Source organism: Dendroctonus ponderosae, unplaced genomic scaffold, assembly GCF_020466585.1.
Source record: "Dendroctonus ponderosae isolate FM_Combo_2020 unplaced genomic scaffold, Dpon_F_20191213v2 Dpon_F_20191213_6, whole genome shotgun sequence".
Classification (NCBI taxonomy): domain Eukaryota; kingdom Metazoa; phylum Arthropoda; class Insecta; order Coleoptera; family Curculionidae; genus Dendroctonus; species Dendroctonus ponderosae.
In genome coordinates, this window is record NW_026018814.1 from 11,735,237 (window position 1) to 11,748,366 (window position 13,130).

Here is a 13,130-nt window from a genome sequence, read left to right on the forward strand (position 1 = left end):
CAGTAGACTGCTTTACTATGTAAAAAAAGGGTGTTCTGCTAGGATCACATTTACGCATCACATCACAGCACTGTTAACCACATGAGTCTTCTATAGGGTGTGAAAGTTTCAAGTTGCTGCTTGCTCTAAATGGGAAGTTATGAATTTTTAAAGGAAAGTTTGCCGTTAAGTAAAAGCGCGAATTTTCCGTCGCTCTTAATAGTGCAATCAAAGTGGAGCATTCACAAAGCATGACAAATTTTGCGAATGGTTTACTTTGATTCTGATGATCTGGAAATTTGTGCAGCCACTCACAATATATCACAAGCTACAAAGGTTTTCAAGTTTTATGACAATTAACAAACGGTTGATAGGAGAGCGAGTATTTAATTTAGCATTCAAAAATCGCCCCATGAATGGCGATGTTCGTTTATCTTTACCCGAGAAAGTAACTTTGTTCACGCTAAATTTCCAAACCAGTTCGATCGTGGACTGGAAATTTCTTGAAAATCGTCAATGAGAAACAAACTGAAATCGAACAGCATAGCAATACTATGAGTCACCCAAAGAGCCAGCGAGCAAACGCTTCTATCATTATGCAAGTTCTGTAGCTCGGTGCGTTTTTTATATATTGAACACCTTAATTTCGTCGAGTTTTATCGGAAAGCTGAACATTTAGCTCAATCTATTATGGGCAAAGCACTAAATCGGTCGTCGGTTTTTTGTTCATTAACGGGATAAAAGTACCATTTTAGTGCCATTTAAGCGCGAACGGTTGACCATCAGCTTTCATTAGTTGACAGCTTTTGGTAAGTTAAGTATTACTTTTACCGTGAGTGATCCTGGCCAACCCATTCAGATTTTGCGCTGTTATTCAAATTATTATGGTATATTGTATATATTTATGTATAATGCATAAGTATACATTTGGTACAGGTGATCAAATCACCTGTGTGTTAAAAATTTAAACAAGTTATTTTTTGCTTAACGATTCGTGGTAGGGATTTTCAGGGGCTAGGATCCGCCCAAATAATTTAGTTTTTTATTGTTTATTGCTATTTGTTGTTTATTGCATTATTGGAGGATAGCACGTTAAAACGTTGCCTGTGATCCTGGCGAAACCATTTAGATTTCGGGCTGTTTTTTCCAAATTTTAAAGTTTAAACAAATTCTTTTTTGCTGAACGATTCGTGATAGGGAATTTCAGGGGCTGGAATCCGTCCGAATAATTGCATTTTTTATTGTTTATTGCATGTGAATATATCAGCTTTTCGTTAAAAGTGTGTTATTTTCCATTTTCTCTTTGCTGCCCTAAATAATCTTTTTTCAAATGACTGCCCACTTATTTTTGTTTCCTATTTACTTCTTAATTTTTTAAACACTTTTCTGCTGCTTTGAACTATTCATATTTTATTATTTCATTTGGTTACTTAATTTGTAAATGTGAAAACTTTTTCAAGTAAAACATGTTTACTTTTTGTACAAAATGTTTCTATTTACTAATAACCGTTTATTTTATAGCTAGCTTTCAACCGTTCAGGTTTCATAGGGCCTTTTCTGGATATTTATTGCTTCTTTCGCTAATATTCTCTTTCCTAGGTACCTTATGAATAAGTAATAATGGTCCATTTTGAAACTATCTGTAGTTTTTAATCAAGCTTCTAGGTTTTTCGCTTGGCAAGTTTGCTTCTACCTTGAACTATCGGTATGGTGTTAAATCCATTACATATTTCGTTAAGATGCTATTTTTCAGGTGCACCAAGTCACTTTTTTTAAATGTAATTTTTCACTAATTAGAGTTTTCTTACAGCTTTCCAACAGGTCACGCGTTGTTTATGTAGTGTGGATCGCGTTATTGTATAAAAAGTATAGTTTAAGTAATTTAAATTTAGTGTGTGCGGTAGGATTAAAGTTTTCAATTCAAAGTGGACTTTCATCGAGTGTTTAAGTGCCGTGTGGGCCTTTTGAGCATTAACGATAGATAATGGAGGATGGGGTGCCAGCTTGCAGAAAGCTGGTATGGATTTCTTCTGATTTACAACTTCTTCAGTTTGAACTGAGTTTAATTTTTCGAAAAGCAACTGAGCTTTATGCATTCTCTACATTTTTTATTCTTAATGGTTTGGAACAAATTTCCTTCTGTACTAAACATATTTTGGTCTTTCTTTGCAGGTGGAACGATGCAGCTTTCGGTAAGTTTTAGAGCTTTTCGTGCAAAATTGTTGATTTATATTTTATGCTATTCTTGCATATTTTTATTCGACGAGGGATATTATGGATTATGGCTAGGATTTTTTCATTTTCAAATTCTAAGTAAAATTTTGTGCTTTAACATTTTTTGTTGTTGTGTTTGTGTCATTTATTGGTGTTTTTCTTGCAAATGCTAATTTGATCCCTGTTAGAGTTTGATATGATTTGATATGAAAATTATATTTCTGAATATTTTCTCTTTCCTCAGCAAACGTAAAATACTAATGCATTAGCATTAAATACAGCGACTAATTTTGCAATTGACGCAACTTAACAGTTAAAAAATTCTAATGGAATTGTCTGCAGAATTTATTAGTTTAAATTCGTTTAAATTTTAAAATCAGCGTTGTTCTCTTGCCTCAGCATGTACTTGGCGCGCGGATTATAACAGTGCGCATAACTAAAACATAACAACATAACTAACAAACCAAACTATAACTCTAACTAAACAGCAAGCAGTGCCGAACTTTTATCAGTAAATTAATCACCTCGAAAGCGGACGACGGGGCCACCAGACTAGCGATATTGCGCATGTTTATTCTATGGGAGAATCGTCAGCGATTCCACCTAACAAAGAACAACTTTGCATCAAAATCTCCGGCCAAGTTCGGAACACTTGTCTCCATCTATGGTTCCGAAGATCGACTAAAGGCCTTAGGAACTCTTGGCACATCAAACTAACATTTCCATTTGGCATTATATAATTTAACTTTCTATCAAAGAATACTTTTTACATTCAATATGTCCCAAACAAGTAAAAATTAGATTAAAGAGGAAATTAAATTTAACCGAATATTTTGAAACTTTACATTATACATACTAAAGTAAATACATATATTCATATATTTGATTTTAAAAGTGAATAGATTTTTTCGATCAATAAATATTTCAGTAACACATTTGCAGGGTGAATGGGTTTTGCTTGTGGTTGCTGAGAGTAAATGAAACTTACAAATTTTAATCGATTTTTAACCGATCAAAGTCATCAATCGATTAGTTTATTGCTTTATTTCTTCTACAGTAAATACTTCTACAGTAAATAGTTTGCCATTTATTAAGAGAGCAGAGAATCGAATGGGCTCAAGTTCACCAAAAATTCAAGTTTACTAATATATTTTATCTTATCTAAATTCGACCGTTTTTCTATTATACATATTTACCAAATGGATACCATCACGATCCGTTCCTTATAGCACAACCCTACTTGCAGTTCTTTGCTACAATGCTAAATGCTACAACAATTTGATGGATTTTTTGTGATGTTCATTACTGTTTCATCTGTTAGGTTTTGTATCGGTGCTTGTGTAAAAGTAATTGAAATATTTTTGTGACATTAAAGCATATTTTAATGTGATTTGAAAACGATTTAATTCTCAACATTTGTTGTTTTATGTCTTAAAACATATTTTCTTATTTTAGATTTTTCTTATTTTATTCAAGTTTATTTGTAGATTTTTAACTACATATTTCTGAAAACTTTCAAACCAATTAGCGTATGACGTACTTACGGAATAATCCTTAATTAAACGGCTCAACAAAATGAACATTGCACAGCCAAATTTGCCCCAACTTTGGAACTGAATAAATTCTGATTGCTCAGAGCGATTTGCTTTCTGTTTGAAGCGTTGTCTAGCCCTATTTGTTTTTTGCTGGTCAGTATTTTGGTAAAAATTAAGCACTTCAGATAAATTTTCTACAGGGTGGCAAGTGATAAAATGCAAAATTTCGATATGCTCCTAGTTGGACAAATAAAGTGYCTCCACACCARAAGTTTAAATATGGACCAAATAGCTCTAATAGTTTTTGAATTTYAGGTMATTTCTTCTATTAACAGKATGGTCTCAAAAAATCAACTTTTTGGTCTTTCAGCGATAACTTTTCTGGTCTTTGTCGGATTTTCACGATATTCAGCTTGTGTTGAAGTTAAAACATCCTAGTCGACTTAAGACAAAAATTCAATATACAGAGATGCATCACAATTGCCCAGCATCAGTGACTCTAGAGATTTTGCAACTAAGTGAAGTTTACTTTTAAATGTTTTGTTCATTCATGCAACCTGGTATATTTAATTTATTTTCGAAAGTCCACTGCGAGAGAGTTTAACTTCAGCATAAGCTTTAGATTTTGCTAATCGGTTCAAAGAAAAGCATTTATCACTGCAATACCAACAAGTTGAATTTTTTTAAACCCACTCTAAAAAAATGTTTTTTGTTCAACTGTGAGCATGTGGAACGTTCACCAAATTTGCAGTGTTTCATTTGCCACCCTTTAAAAAATTTATCGAAAGCACTGATTTTTGCAAAAACACTCACTAACCGGAAGCGAATTGCACTAAATAATGCTTCAAACAGAAATAGAATCCCTTGCAGGAATCATAATTTATCCAGGTCCAAATTGGGTCCAAATTTGTGAGTATAACGTTGATTTTGTTGGGCAGTTTTTTATGAAATGCAAATTGTATTTCGCTAATGACATTTTTTCTAAGAATCATGACTACACTTTTTTGGTGAATTTTTTTAAATTGAAACTTTTTTTAGAATCAGAAGAACAAAATCTTCGTTTAACATGACAATTAAAGTGACGATTTTAAAAGACCTCGTTAATGTAGAGGTTTAAAACTATTGTCATTAGTTCAGTCTTGTCCATAAATTTTTCTCAGGCAATAAAACATATTTAAAGCGAAATTTGATAATTAAGCCAAGTGAAACTCAAAAATAATTTCACCTATCTAATGACGGTATGAAACTTGGCAATTTAGAATCATTGCTTGGTTGTTCTCAAATCTCAATCGTTTTTTTTTCTATTTCGAAAAAGATTTACCAATGCATTTTGATCAGTCTTTAGAACACGCAGTTTTTTGTGCTTTACGTTAGAATCCCTTTTTTCGCGTCAACTGTTTAAAATCGACTGGATAAATCTGCAAACGTTGTAAAAAATATAAAATTGACTTCGCCGCATAGTGCAAATGTAATGCTCCACATAACTTGCAAATCGGTTTGTAAGGCCAGCCTTTCAACTTCAAAACCCGTCGAAATGGAGTCGTTCTGCCGTAAACTTCCCAAAATTGTGAGTATATTTAAATAGCACTCCTCTAGCCCCCTTTCAAACTTAATTGGATCAACAAACCTGGCCGAAACTTTATCTGGCATGTTTGCACAAGTAAGTGTAGAGCGTGGAACCTTTATTATCTAGACGAATAGTAGGCTCACCATGTGATTAACATCAACTCGTGGAGATTTACGAAGCTAAATGATGACCTAAAGGAGTTTCTACATTTTTGAGGTTAATTAGAGGAATACTTTTTTCAATGTTCTCTGATGTGAATGAGATTAATGGACATTTTTTTATTAGAATGTCAATTATTTTAAGTGGAGATCGTTTTTCTGGATTTTGCAGTTAAAGTTTTATTTGCGTAATTTAAACCCTCAAGAACCGGATATTGTTCGAGATAACACAGAATTTTAATAACTGATATAATAACGCAAATAATAATATTTTATATATCTTGACATGGACATGGAGTTCAGATTAGAGATCAACGTTACAAAAATAGCCAAATGCTTCTGGCTTAAAACAATCTGATCCTAAGCAGACGTTGACCATAAAATTTAGAAAACCAACCTAAACTTCTCTAATCTCCTGATATCAAATTTTCTAAATCTCTAACGTTGCTTGTCTGTATTTGCCTTTAACTTAATATGATCTGCTTAAAACATCATACTACCCACCACTTCTTCCGCTTACTTGGCACATAAGAGTGTGAGCAGGTTTTTTATTTCTTAAAAGAACTCAATGAGTGGTAAAAAAAATGAGTGATGAGAAAAAAATGAAAAGTTTAAACCGTCATTAGATCTCCTACAAAACAGACTCTCCGGATATCGGGTCGAATTAAACAAAAATAATAAAATATGTGTAAATAAAAATACAAATCAAATTCATTCCTGGGTTTCAGTCATTTATTGTCTCTATTTATCAATCAAAATACGTTTCGCTGTATTTTTCCATCATCAGTTTTTATGTGTAGCATTTGATGCTTGCCAAGGCTTAAAGCAGCCAAATGAATGCCAAGGCTTAAAGCTGCAACAACGCTACACATAAAAACTGACGATGGTAAAAAAATACACCGAAACGTATTTTGATTGATAAATAGAGACAATAAATGACTAAAACCCAGAAACTAATTTGATTTGGAATTGAAACACAGTCAGGAAAGTATACACAATAACAATACAGGTGAGAAATAGTGAAATAAAGAAAAAAAATGCGTTAACAAAACATGGACACGAAATGCTACATCATTTTGACATTTTGGACAATACAGATAAAATAGTTAAGGAAAGCACTAGTCATAAAATAAAGGAAATAAAAATCCAGAAGATGAACGTTAAAAAATACAGAGTAATATTCATCAAATCAACTCCCTGTAGACAAAATACCCAAAGAATTGACCTACACAGTCTTTAAAAAAAAACTTTGCCTTTAATCAAAAGAGAAAATGAGGGATTACAAAAACCATAAATACACTATCACACGGTTTCAAAAATGGTCAAACTCTTGTTTTTACAAAAAATATTGTATTTACAATTTGTGTGAAGGTAAATAAATGTTTTTGAAAAATGTCTGCTGCTAAAAAGTTTCTGGTTTTCTTTAATGCAAAACAAATATTTTGGAATGTGTGTATGAATTTAAAGGGAATGGAAACCGGTTTGAAAAATTTTCGTCTGTAGTTTCATTCGCTGTTTCAGATGATAATAATTAAGAAACAAACCCAATACTTCATTATATCCTCTTAATGTTGAGCATAAAAAATAACTAATTAGGTCTAGGAGTTACTTTACCATCTTCATTTCAATTTATTGCCATTATCGCTGTTACTATCGACACTGTTCGTAAGAGCTTTTCTACTGTTGTAAGACGTAACGAGAGGCAATTATACGATTTTAGTGTACAGAAGCCATTTCTTCAGTAGTTTAACAGCTTTACCCTGGATCTTCAGATTTTGCACTTGCTTGTTTCATCATCCCGCGTACTGAGCCATATTCTTTATATGAAGGATAAATGAGATTCTCGTCGCACCAGGAAGAATATTGGTGCCTCATTGTCGCAATCTCTTTCCATCTTCAACTTCAATAACATACCTCGAGTTGTCTTATCCCGATTTGTCCTTCCACATATGTGCCCCAATACTTGAATATGAACTAAAAATACCCTACTCTTGATGCTCAAATTCTTATTCGAAGGAATTACACGCTCATCTTAACGGATCACTAAGCAGTTCCACTCTGAAGAAACTAGGATGTTTCGAAGAGTCTATTGACAAATACCAAACAATCAACACCGATTTAAAGGAAGTATTCAGCGTATTCAAAATTGCCCATGAAGCAACAAATAACATGGAAAATCTCTATGAGGCTACCAGGAGTGTTATCGAAGAATTTGCTGAAGATAATGTAGTTTATCTTGAACTGAGAACAACTCCACGCTCCGAAGAAACCATGTCGCTAGATCAGTACATTGATACGGTTATCAAAGCCATTCAAGAAAATGAATCTTCTAAAATTATGGTCAAGCTTATTTTGTCGTTGGACAGAAGCAAGGCGAAAGAGGAACAAGCCAGAACTTTAGATGTGATTATCAAGTACAAAAATCAATACCCCAATTTGATTAAAGGGGTAGATTTGAGCGGAGATCCTGCTAAAGGGAAGTTTTTTAATGATTTATTTGTGAAGGCTCGAGAAAACGGATTGCGTACAGGTAGAGTAACATTCGATCTCCAATAAGGTCTAGTTAAATATGCTTTGGTGTTTCCTAAGCAATTCACTGCGCGGAACTGAAAAACGACGATGAAGTTCTTGAAATATTGAAATTCAATCCGGATCGACTCGGCCATGGCACGTTCCTCCATCCCAACTATGGAGGTAGCGCGGAAATATGGAAATTGTATCTAGCACAAAACATTCCAGTTGGTAAGAAAACTTTAGTAGATACAAAATAGGCACTAGATAAAAAGAACTTATCGATAAATGTGTGATTTTCGATTTAGAGTGTTGTATGACTTCCAACGTAATATGTTTATCGGCGACTTCATATGATAAACATCACGTTCAAGAATGGATTAAGGAACAGCTACCATTTTCTATTGCAGTGAGTATTTTTTTGTGTTTTGCGTTCAAACAAATATCTACACCATACAGGGTGTTTCAGTACAATTACCTCAAAATAGAGTGATATGATTAAAACAAAAACTGCATGCAAGTTTAAAATCGAAGAAAATATTAATTTCTCCTTAAGACTCATTTTATCCCGACAATAAAGCATTTGAATTGCTGCATTCATAGCACTTATCTACTTCCTTTACAAGTTAACAAATTTTTCTTAAAATTATTATATTTCAGACCGACGACAAGGGAGTATTCAAGACAACACTATCAAATGAATTTCAGTTGCTTTACGACAATTTCAAATGTAGCCAGTTGAAGTTATGGGAAATATGCAACAACTCTATCGAGTACTCCTTTGCGAGCAATGAGGAAAAGGCATTTTTAAAACTGGCATTAGACCAGTGGAAGACAAAGAATATTAAACCGGAAATAAAATGAAAATAAAACTTTTTCATAATAATAACACCAATTATTTTATTTGCCTTGGAATAGTCAAACATCTTATTCCAGAACTTAATTTCTTAATGGTTTTAATATACCTACATGGCAACTTGTCCAGAATTAAACGATGTAAAAAATCAAATTAAAGTACAAAATAAATCTTCAATCTTCCTTTCTATGCACATAATTTTCCAGTACTTCGTTTTCAAAAATTGCGGAAATTATTTCAATTTGAGCTCCATCACAACCAAATACATTTATCATTTATTCTTCATAATGATCATCAAATTTCTTAATTTTCCATTAATTTCCGGCGCATTTTACAAATTTCAAAAAACAGGCGGTTCAAACACATTAACATCGAAAATTTATGAAAATGCAGCATTTCGAAATGATCAATTTAGCAATTTTGTTAGTCTTCTAAAAAGCATTTTTTAAGTTCTCATAATGTGCTATTGAACAGCTACTATTTTATAGAGTTTATAAGTTTTATAGCCTCTGTTGATAACAGTTGACATGCAATTATCCATTCGAATACACCATTTTATTGAAAAAATTTTCATCTGGAATAAAACACAATGCAAAAAATTGTTTATAACCGATAAAATATATTTGAATAGTGCACCTGATGGTGCGCGCACTAGCATTCAACAACTATGACTTAAGATAAACATACTTAGCAGCAATTCGATAAAACATAGTCACTCACAGATTGGCAACAAAGGCAACAAAAATTAATAAACTAAAGAGTTTTACAACAAAATATTGCATTCAAGCTGATTTTGATAACTGTTTAATTCAATTTCATAATTAATATACGTATTTGCCTAATATTAGAACCACTCAACAGTTTTAATATTCTAAGGTATATTTATACAGTTCTTTTGAAACGTACCTCTATGGTTATTGCTTAATATTTGTCTCACCTATTTTATTTTACTAATTACCTTACATTTAGTTAGATTGCAATCAAAACTGATACAAAACACAATGCGAAAGGCGAGATTTTCAATAATTGTAGAAGTAAACACAAAAATGTAATCAGTGCTGTTTATTTCATTTAAAAGAGGGGCGAAACATATTTATAAAAGTCACTAATCATTTTTTCGTCTGTTATCAACCATCCCAAGAGTTATTTAGCTATGGATAAATGTTTAATATGTCTACAGTTTGAATGTCACACTGTGATAAAAGCATAAAAATAAAAATTGAAACTTAAACACGTACATTCCTGATAAAACAACTTCGGGTTTACTTCTACATAAAAATATATCGAACGCAACAAACACATTTTGTTACATTTAATAAACATATAAATGATTGTCCTTATGTCCAAAAGACAATCTCGCTGATTGAAAATGATATCAGGTATATGTGATTGAACATTTCGAGTGTACAACGCAAAATTAAACACCCTGTTGGATTCTTAAACGGCATAGTTATTTGCAATTGCAACCAATAAATTAATGTTTGACTTTATAAGATTTTCGATTTGTTATTGCTTTGCTTGTCTATTTTCTATAAACAAAAAAACTATTAATCCCATAGAATTACTTCATATATGTAGTTCAAACGCGAAAATCTATTTAGAAATATTAACTTTCTAAGTCATCTACATCGAAAATAGGTTTCTAAGTTATATTGTGGGATTACCAGATTACACAATTCCCAATTAAATATCAATCTTTTCAACAACCCGATCGAATCTTTTTTCTTGAGGCAAATACCTCAAATAATAAGAATTGTAAATATAAATCTTTGTTATCACTAACCGCAATAAAGCCTCTAAACATAAATGACTAGAAAAGTGAAATTTGTCTTACGAAATCTTTATAAACTACGTACTGTACAAATAAAAACGATAAAAATAAATCAGTAAACCTCTCTAACAGCAATATTTTATCATAATATGATACATTATATTACATCATTTTAATTTTCAGCTTAAAATACGCATTTGTCTATGTCGTTGGATGTAATTCAAAACAACTGCACGCACAACCGAAATCACACGAAAGGCTCCTCATTTCAGTTAATTAAAATGTTTGTCCGGCTTCCTATTTGAACCAAGAGTGACATAGACAATTCCTATCATTATATGTTATTAAGCTAATATTTAAAGCTCGTACAATTCATTCCGCTTCTAATAATGCTTAAAACTAATAATACCAAAAGAATCAGTTACGTAATACTTTTCCTACATACAAATGCAACATTTTTGGTCTCAGAATGGTCATTTTCTGATTACTGGTAACAATTTTATATTTTGGTCGAAACATTTCATTTTAACGAAATTTTAATGTAAATTAATAAAATGCTATTATTTTCCTATTAAACTACGGCCAATTACAAGTTACAAGCTCTATTATTACTAATGGCTACGAAAAATAATTGGAGCGAGTTTCATACTGCTTTTGTAACAACATATTCGATTCAAGTCGAAGGACTATTGATAGCCTCCCTGATATAATGAGATTTTTAACTATTAAAGCTGACTAGTTACGTTTCAAGGTTCGACACTTTCAAGTAAAAAAAGCCTTTGTTCACGAATAGCTAAATTACGTAAATTAAGACTTTGTTGCGAATCCTAAAAGGACTGTTAAACGATTACTTATTACAATTTTATTAATAAGAGAGTACTCTTGATTTTCATTTATATTGTGTATATATAGTAATTAGCTCTTCAAAACCAACTTTTACTTCAAAATATCGACGCAGGAAACAGGCTTGTTATATGGTAAAAAGAATTCTATTAAACAAAATGGCAGTTCAGATCGTATATTCGCGTAGGAATGTTAAAATAGATTTCGTTTAGCAAGCAAGCATTAAAAGCAAAACTGTTGGATCCTCACGTCACTTTCTTTTTCGTGTCAATACTTCGTTCATTTTATTCAAGAAATTCAATGAACAAAAGATCTCAAAGAAAATCATCAAATTGAAAGCTCGGATCCACAGCTCCAATCCTCAAAACGAGTTCTTACCAGGAAAAAAATGATATTGCAGTCATAAAAAGATTTACGAACTAGAATTCGTGGGTCGTTTTCGTTTAAAAACCAGCGCAAAAATACTTCGTAATCGCCACCATTTACTGTGTCGTCGAAGTTTTCGTTCGTTGCTGTATAGTCCTGAACTCTCCTCTTTTTTTCTAATTTGTCGGACTAAAGAGTGAAAAGCATCGTCCACGTATGATCGCAAACAGGCCGAAGTTTCGTAGAATGGACAATTAAATTGCTGAGCCAGAAATTGACCTACAATCAACATTGCCATCCGTGATTTCAGTTTTCTTATTTCAGATTGATTTGTGTGAAGTGTCAAGAAAAAAAAGGTGTTCTCAATTTTATCCTCTAAAACATCCTTGAAGAACTAAATTATTAAAATTGAAATACATAATAGTCATTCGCATTTTAATCATTAGCTAATAGTCAAACAATCAATCAGGAATCAACAATAGTCAAATTTTTAAAAAATCACCAAATTGTGTTGGTTTAATTTATCGTTCGTAACTAAAAAGTGTTATTTATATCTTTTCAAGCACATTTTTCAAAGAATGTTATGAATATTAACTGCTTACAACAGTAACTTGAGGATTTTGCGACAACCGTACAAAAAATGGAGCCGAAAATGAACGTACCTTCTTCTGTAGTAACTTTTCTCTGTAAATGAAGATCGAATTTGTTGCCTATTAGAACTATTGGAGTGTCTTCAGAAGCGCGTACTTTTTGGATAAGTTTCCTGTATTCAGATGCCTCCTGGAAACTGTGACGGTCTGTTACGCTATAGCAAATCACGAAACCTTCCCCACATCTCATGTATTGGTCACGCATCGCCGTAAATTCGACCTAAACGCGAAAAATACATTCTATACTGATCAATCAAATAACATCTATGAATATCATTACAAATTATTAAATAACTTTGTAACTGTTTGAATAATTTCGTGTCAACATATATAATTACCTGTCCAGCAGTATCTAAAATATCTAAAAGTGCGGGTACACCATCAATTACAGCTTGTTGCTGGTAAGAATCTTCTGCAAAAGGACACAACAAATTAACATTCATATTTTGCACAACTTGCATGGATGTAACGTGCATGGTTACTTTCTTTTGGTATAGATTTGTTGCAATTTTCAGCAAGAAACGAGCTGCTAATGTCTGTATTGTCTCATTGCATTGTTTACAAAAGTTATTTCTTACATAGATGTGGATTTTTTTTCTTACATAGATGTGCATAATATGGTCTTTTAAAATCCACTCAAAAGTAAATATTTATTGCGCCAAGTGATTATTCATACTTAG

The 13,130-nt window shown here is 32.3% G+C and overlaps 2 protein-coding genes across 3 annotated transcripts in view; one reads left to right on the forward strand and one right to left on the reverse strand.

The window, feature by feature from the left end:
- Positions 1-5,161: 5,161 nt before the first annotated feature.
- LOC109545990 (adenosine deaminase-like protein) lies at positions 5,162-8,853 on the forward strand. 2 transcript variants are annotated; one of them, XM_019916829.2, is made up of 5 exons: positions 5,162-5,295; positions 7,470-7,983; positions 8,043-8,195; positions 8,273-8,373; positions 8,625-8,853. In XM_019916829.2, exons 1-5 carry the CDS (start codon positions 5,200-5,202, stop codon positions 8,826-8,828), a joined length of 1,068 nt encoding a protein of 355 aa, XP_019772388.2. In that variant the 5' UTR covers positions 5,162-5,199; the 3' UTR covers positions 8,829-8,853. The 2 variants fall into 2 exon arrangements, with proteins under 2 accessions (XP_019772388.2, XP_048523153.1); XM_048667196.1 differs by lacking the exon at positions 5,162-5,295 and adding an exon at positions 5,304-5,388.
- A 566-nt stretch (positions 8,854-9,419) lies between these two features.
- Positions 9,420-13,130, reverse strand: part of LOC109545185 (GTP-binding protein Rit2) — a 6,389-nt gene continuing 2,678 nt past the window's right edge. The window contains exons 2-4 of the mRNA XM_048667197.1: positions 12,789-12,915; positions 12,463-12,670; positions 9,420-12,079 (exon numbers count right to left, since the gene is read on the reverse strand). Of these exons, the coding sequence (XP_048523154.1) occupies positions 11,847-12,079; positions 12,463-12,670; positions 12,789-12,915 (568 nt within the window). The 3' untranslated portion in view covers positions 9,420-11,846. The remainder of the gene's footprint in view (positions 12,080-12,462; positions 12,671-12,788; positions 12,916-13,130) is intronic.

Coding starts and splice junctions, on each gene's coding strand:
- LOC109545990 (XM_019916829.2), top strand. CDS start 5,200: ATGCTCCACATAACTTGCAAATCGGTTTGTAAGGCCAGCCTTTCAACT. Junction 7,984..8,042: donor AGAAAACGGATTGCGTACAG/GTAGAGTAACAT, acceptor GTGTTTCCTAAG/CAATTCACTGCGCGGAACTG. Junction 8,196..8,272: donor AGCACAAAACATTCCAGTTG/GTAAGAAAACTT, acceptor TTTTCGATTTAG/AGTGTTGTATGACTTCCAAC.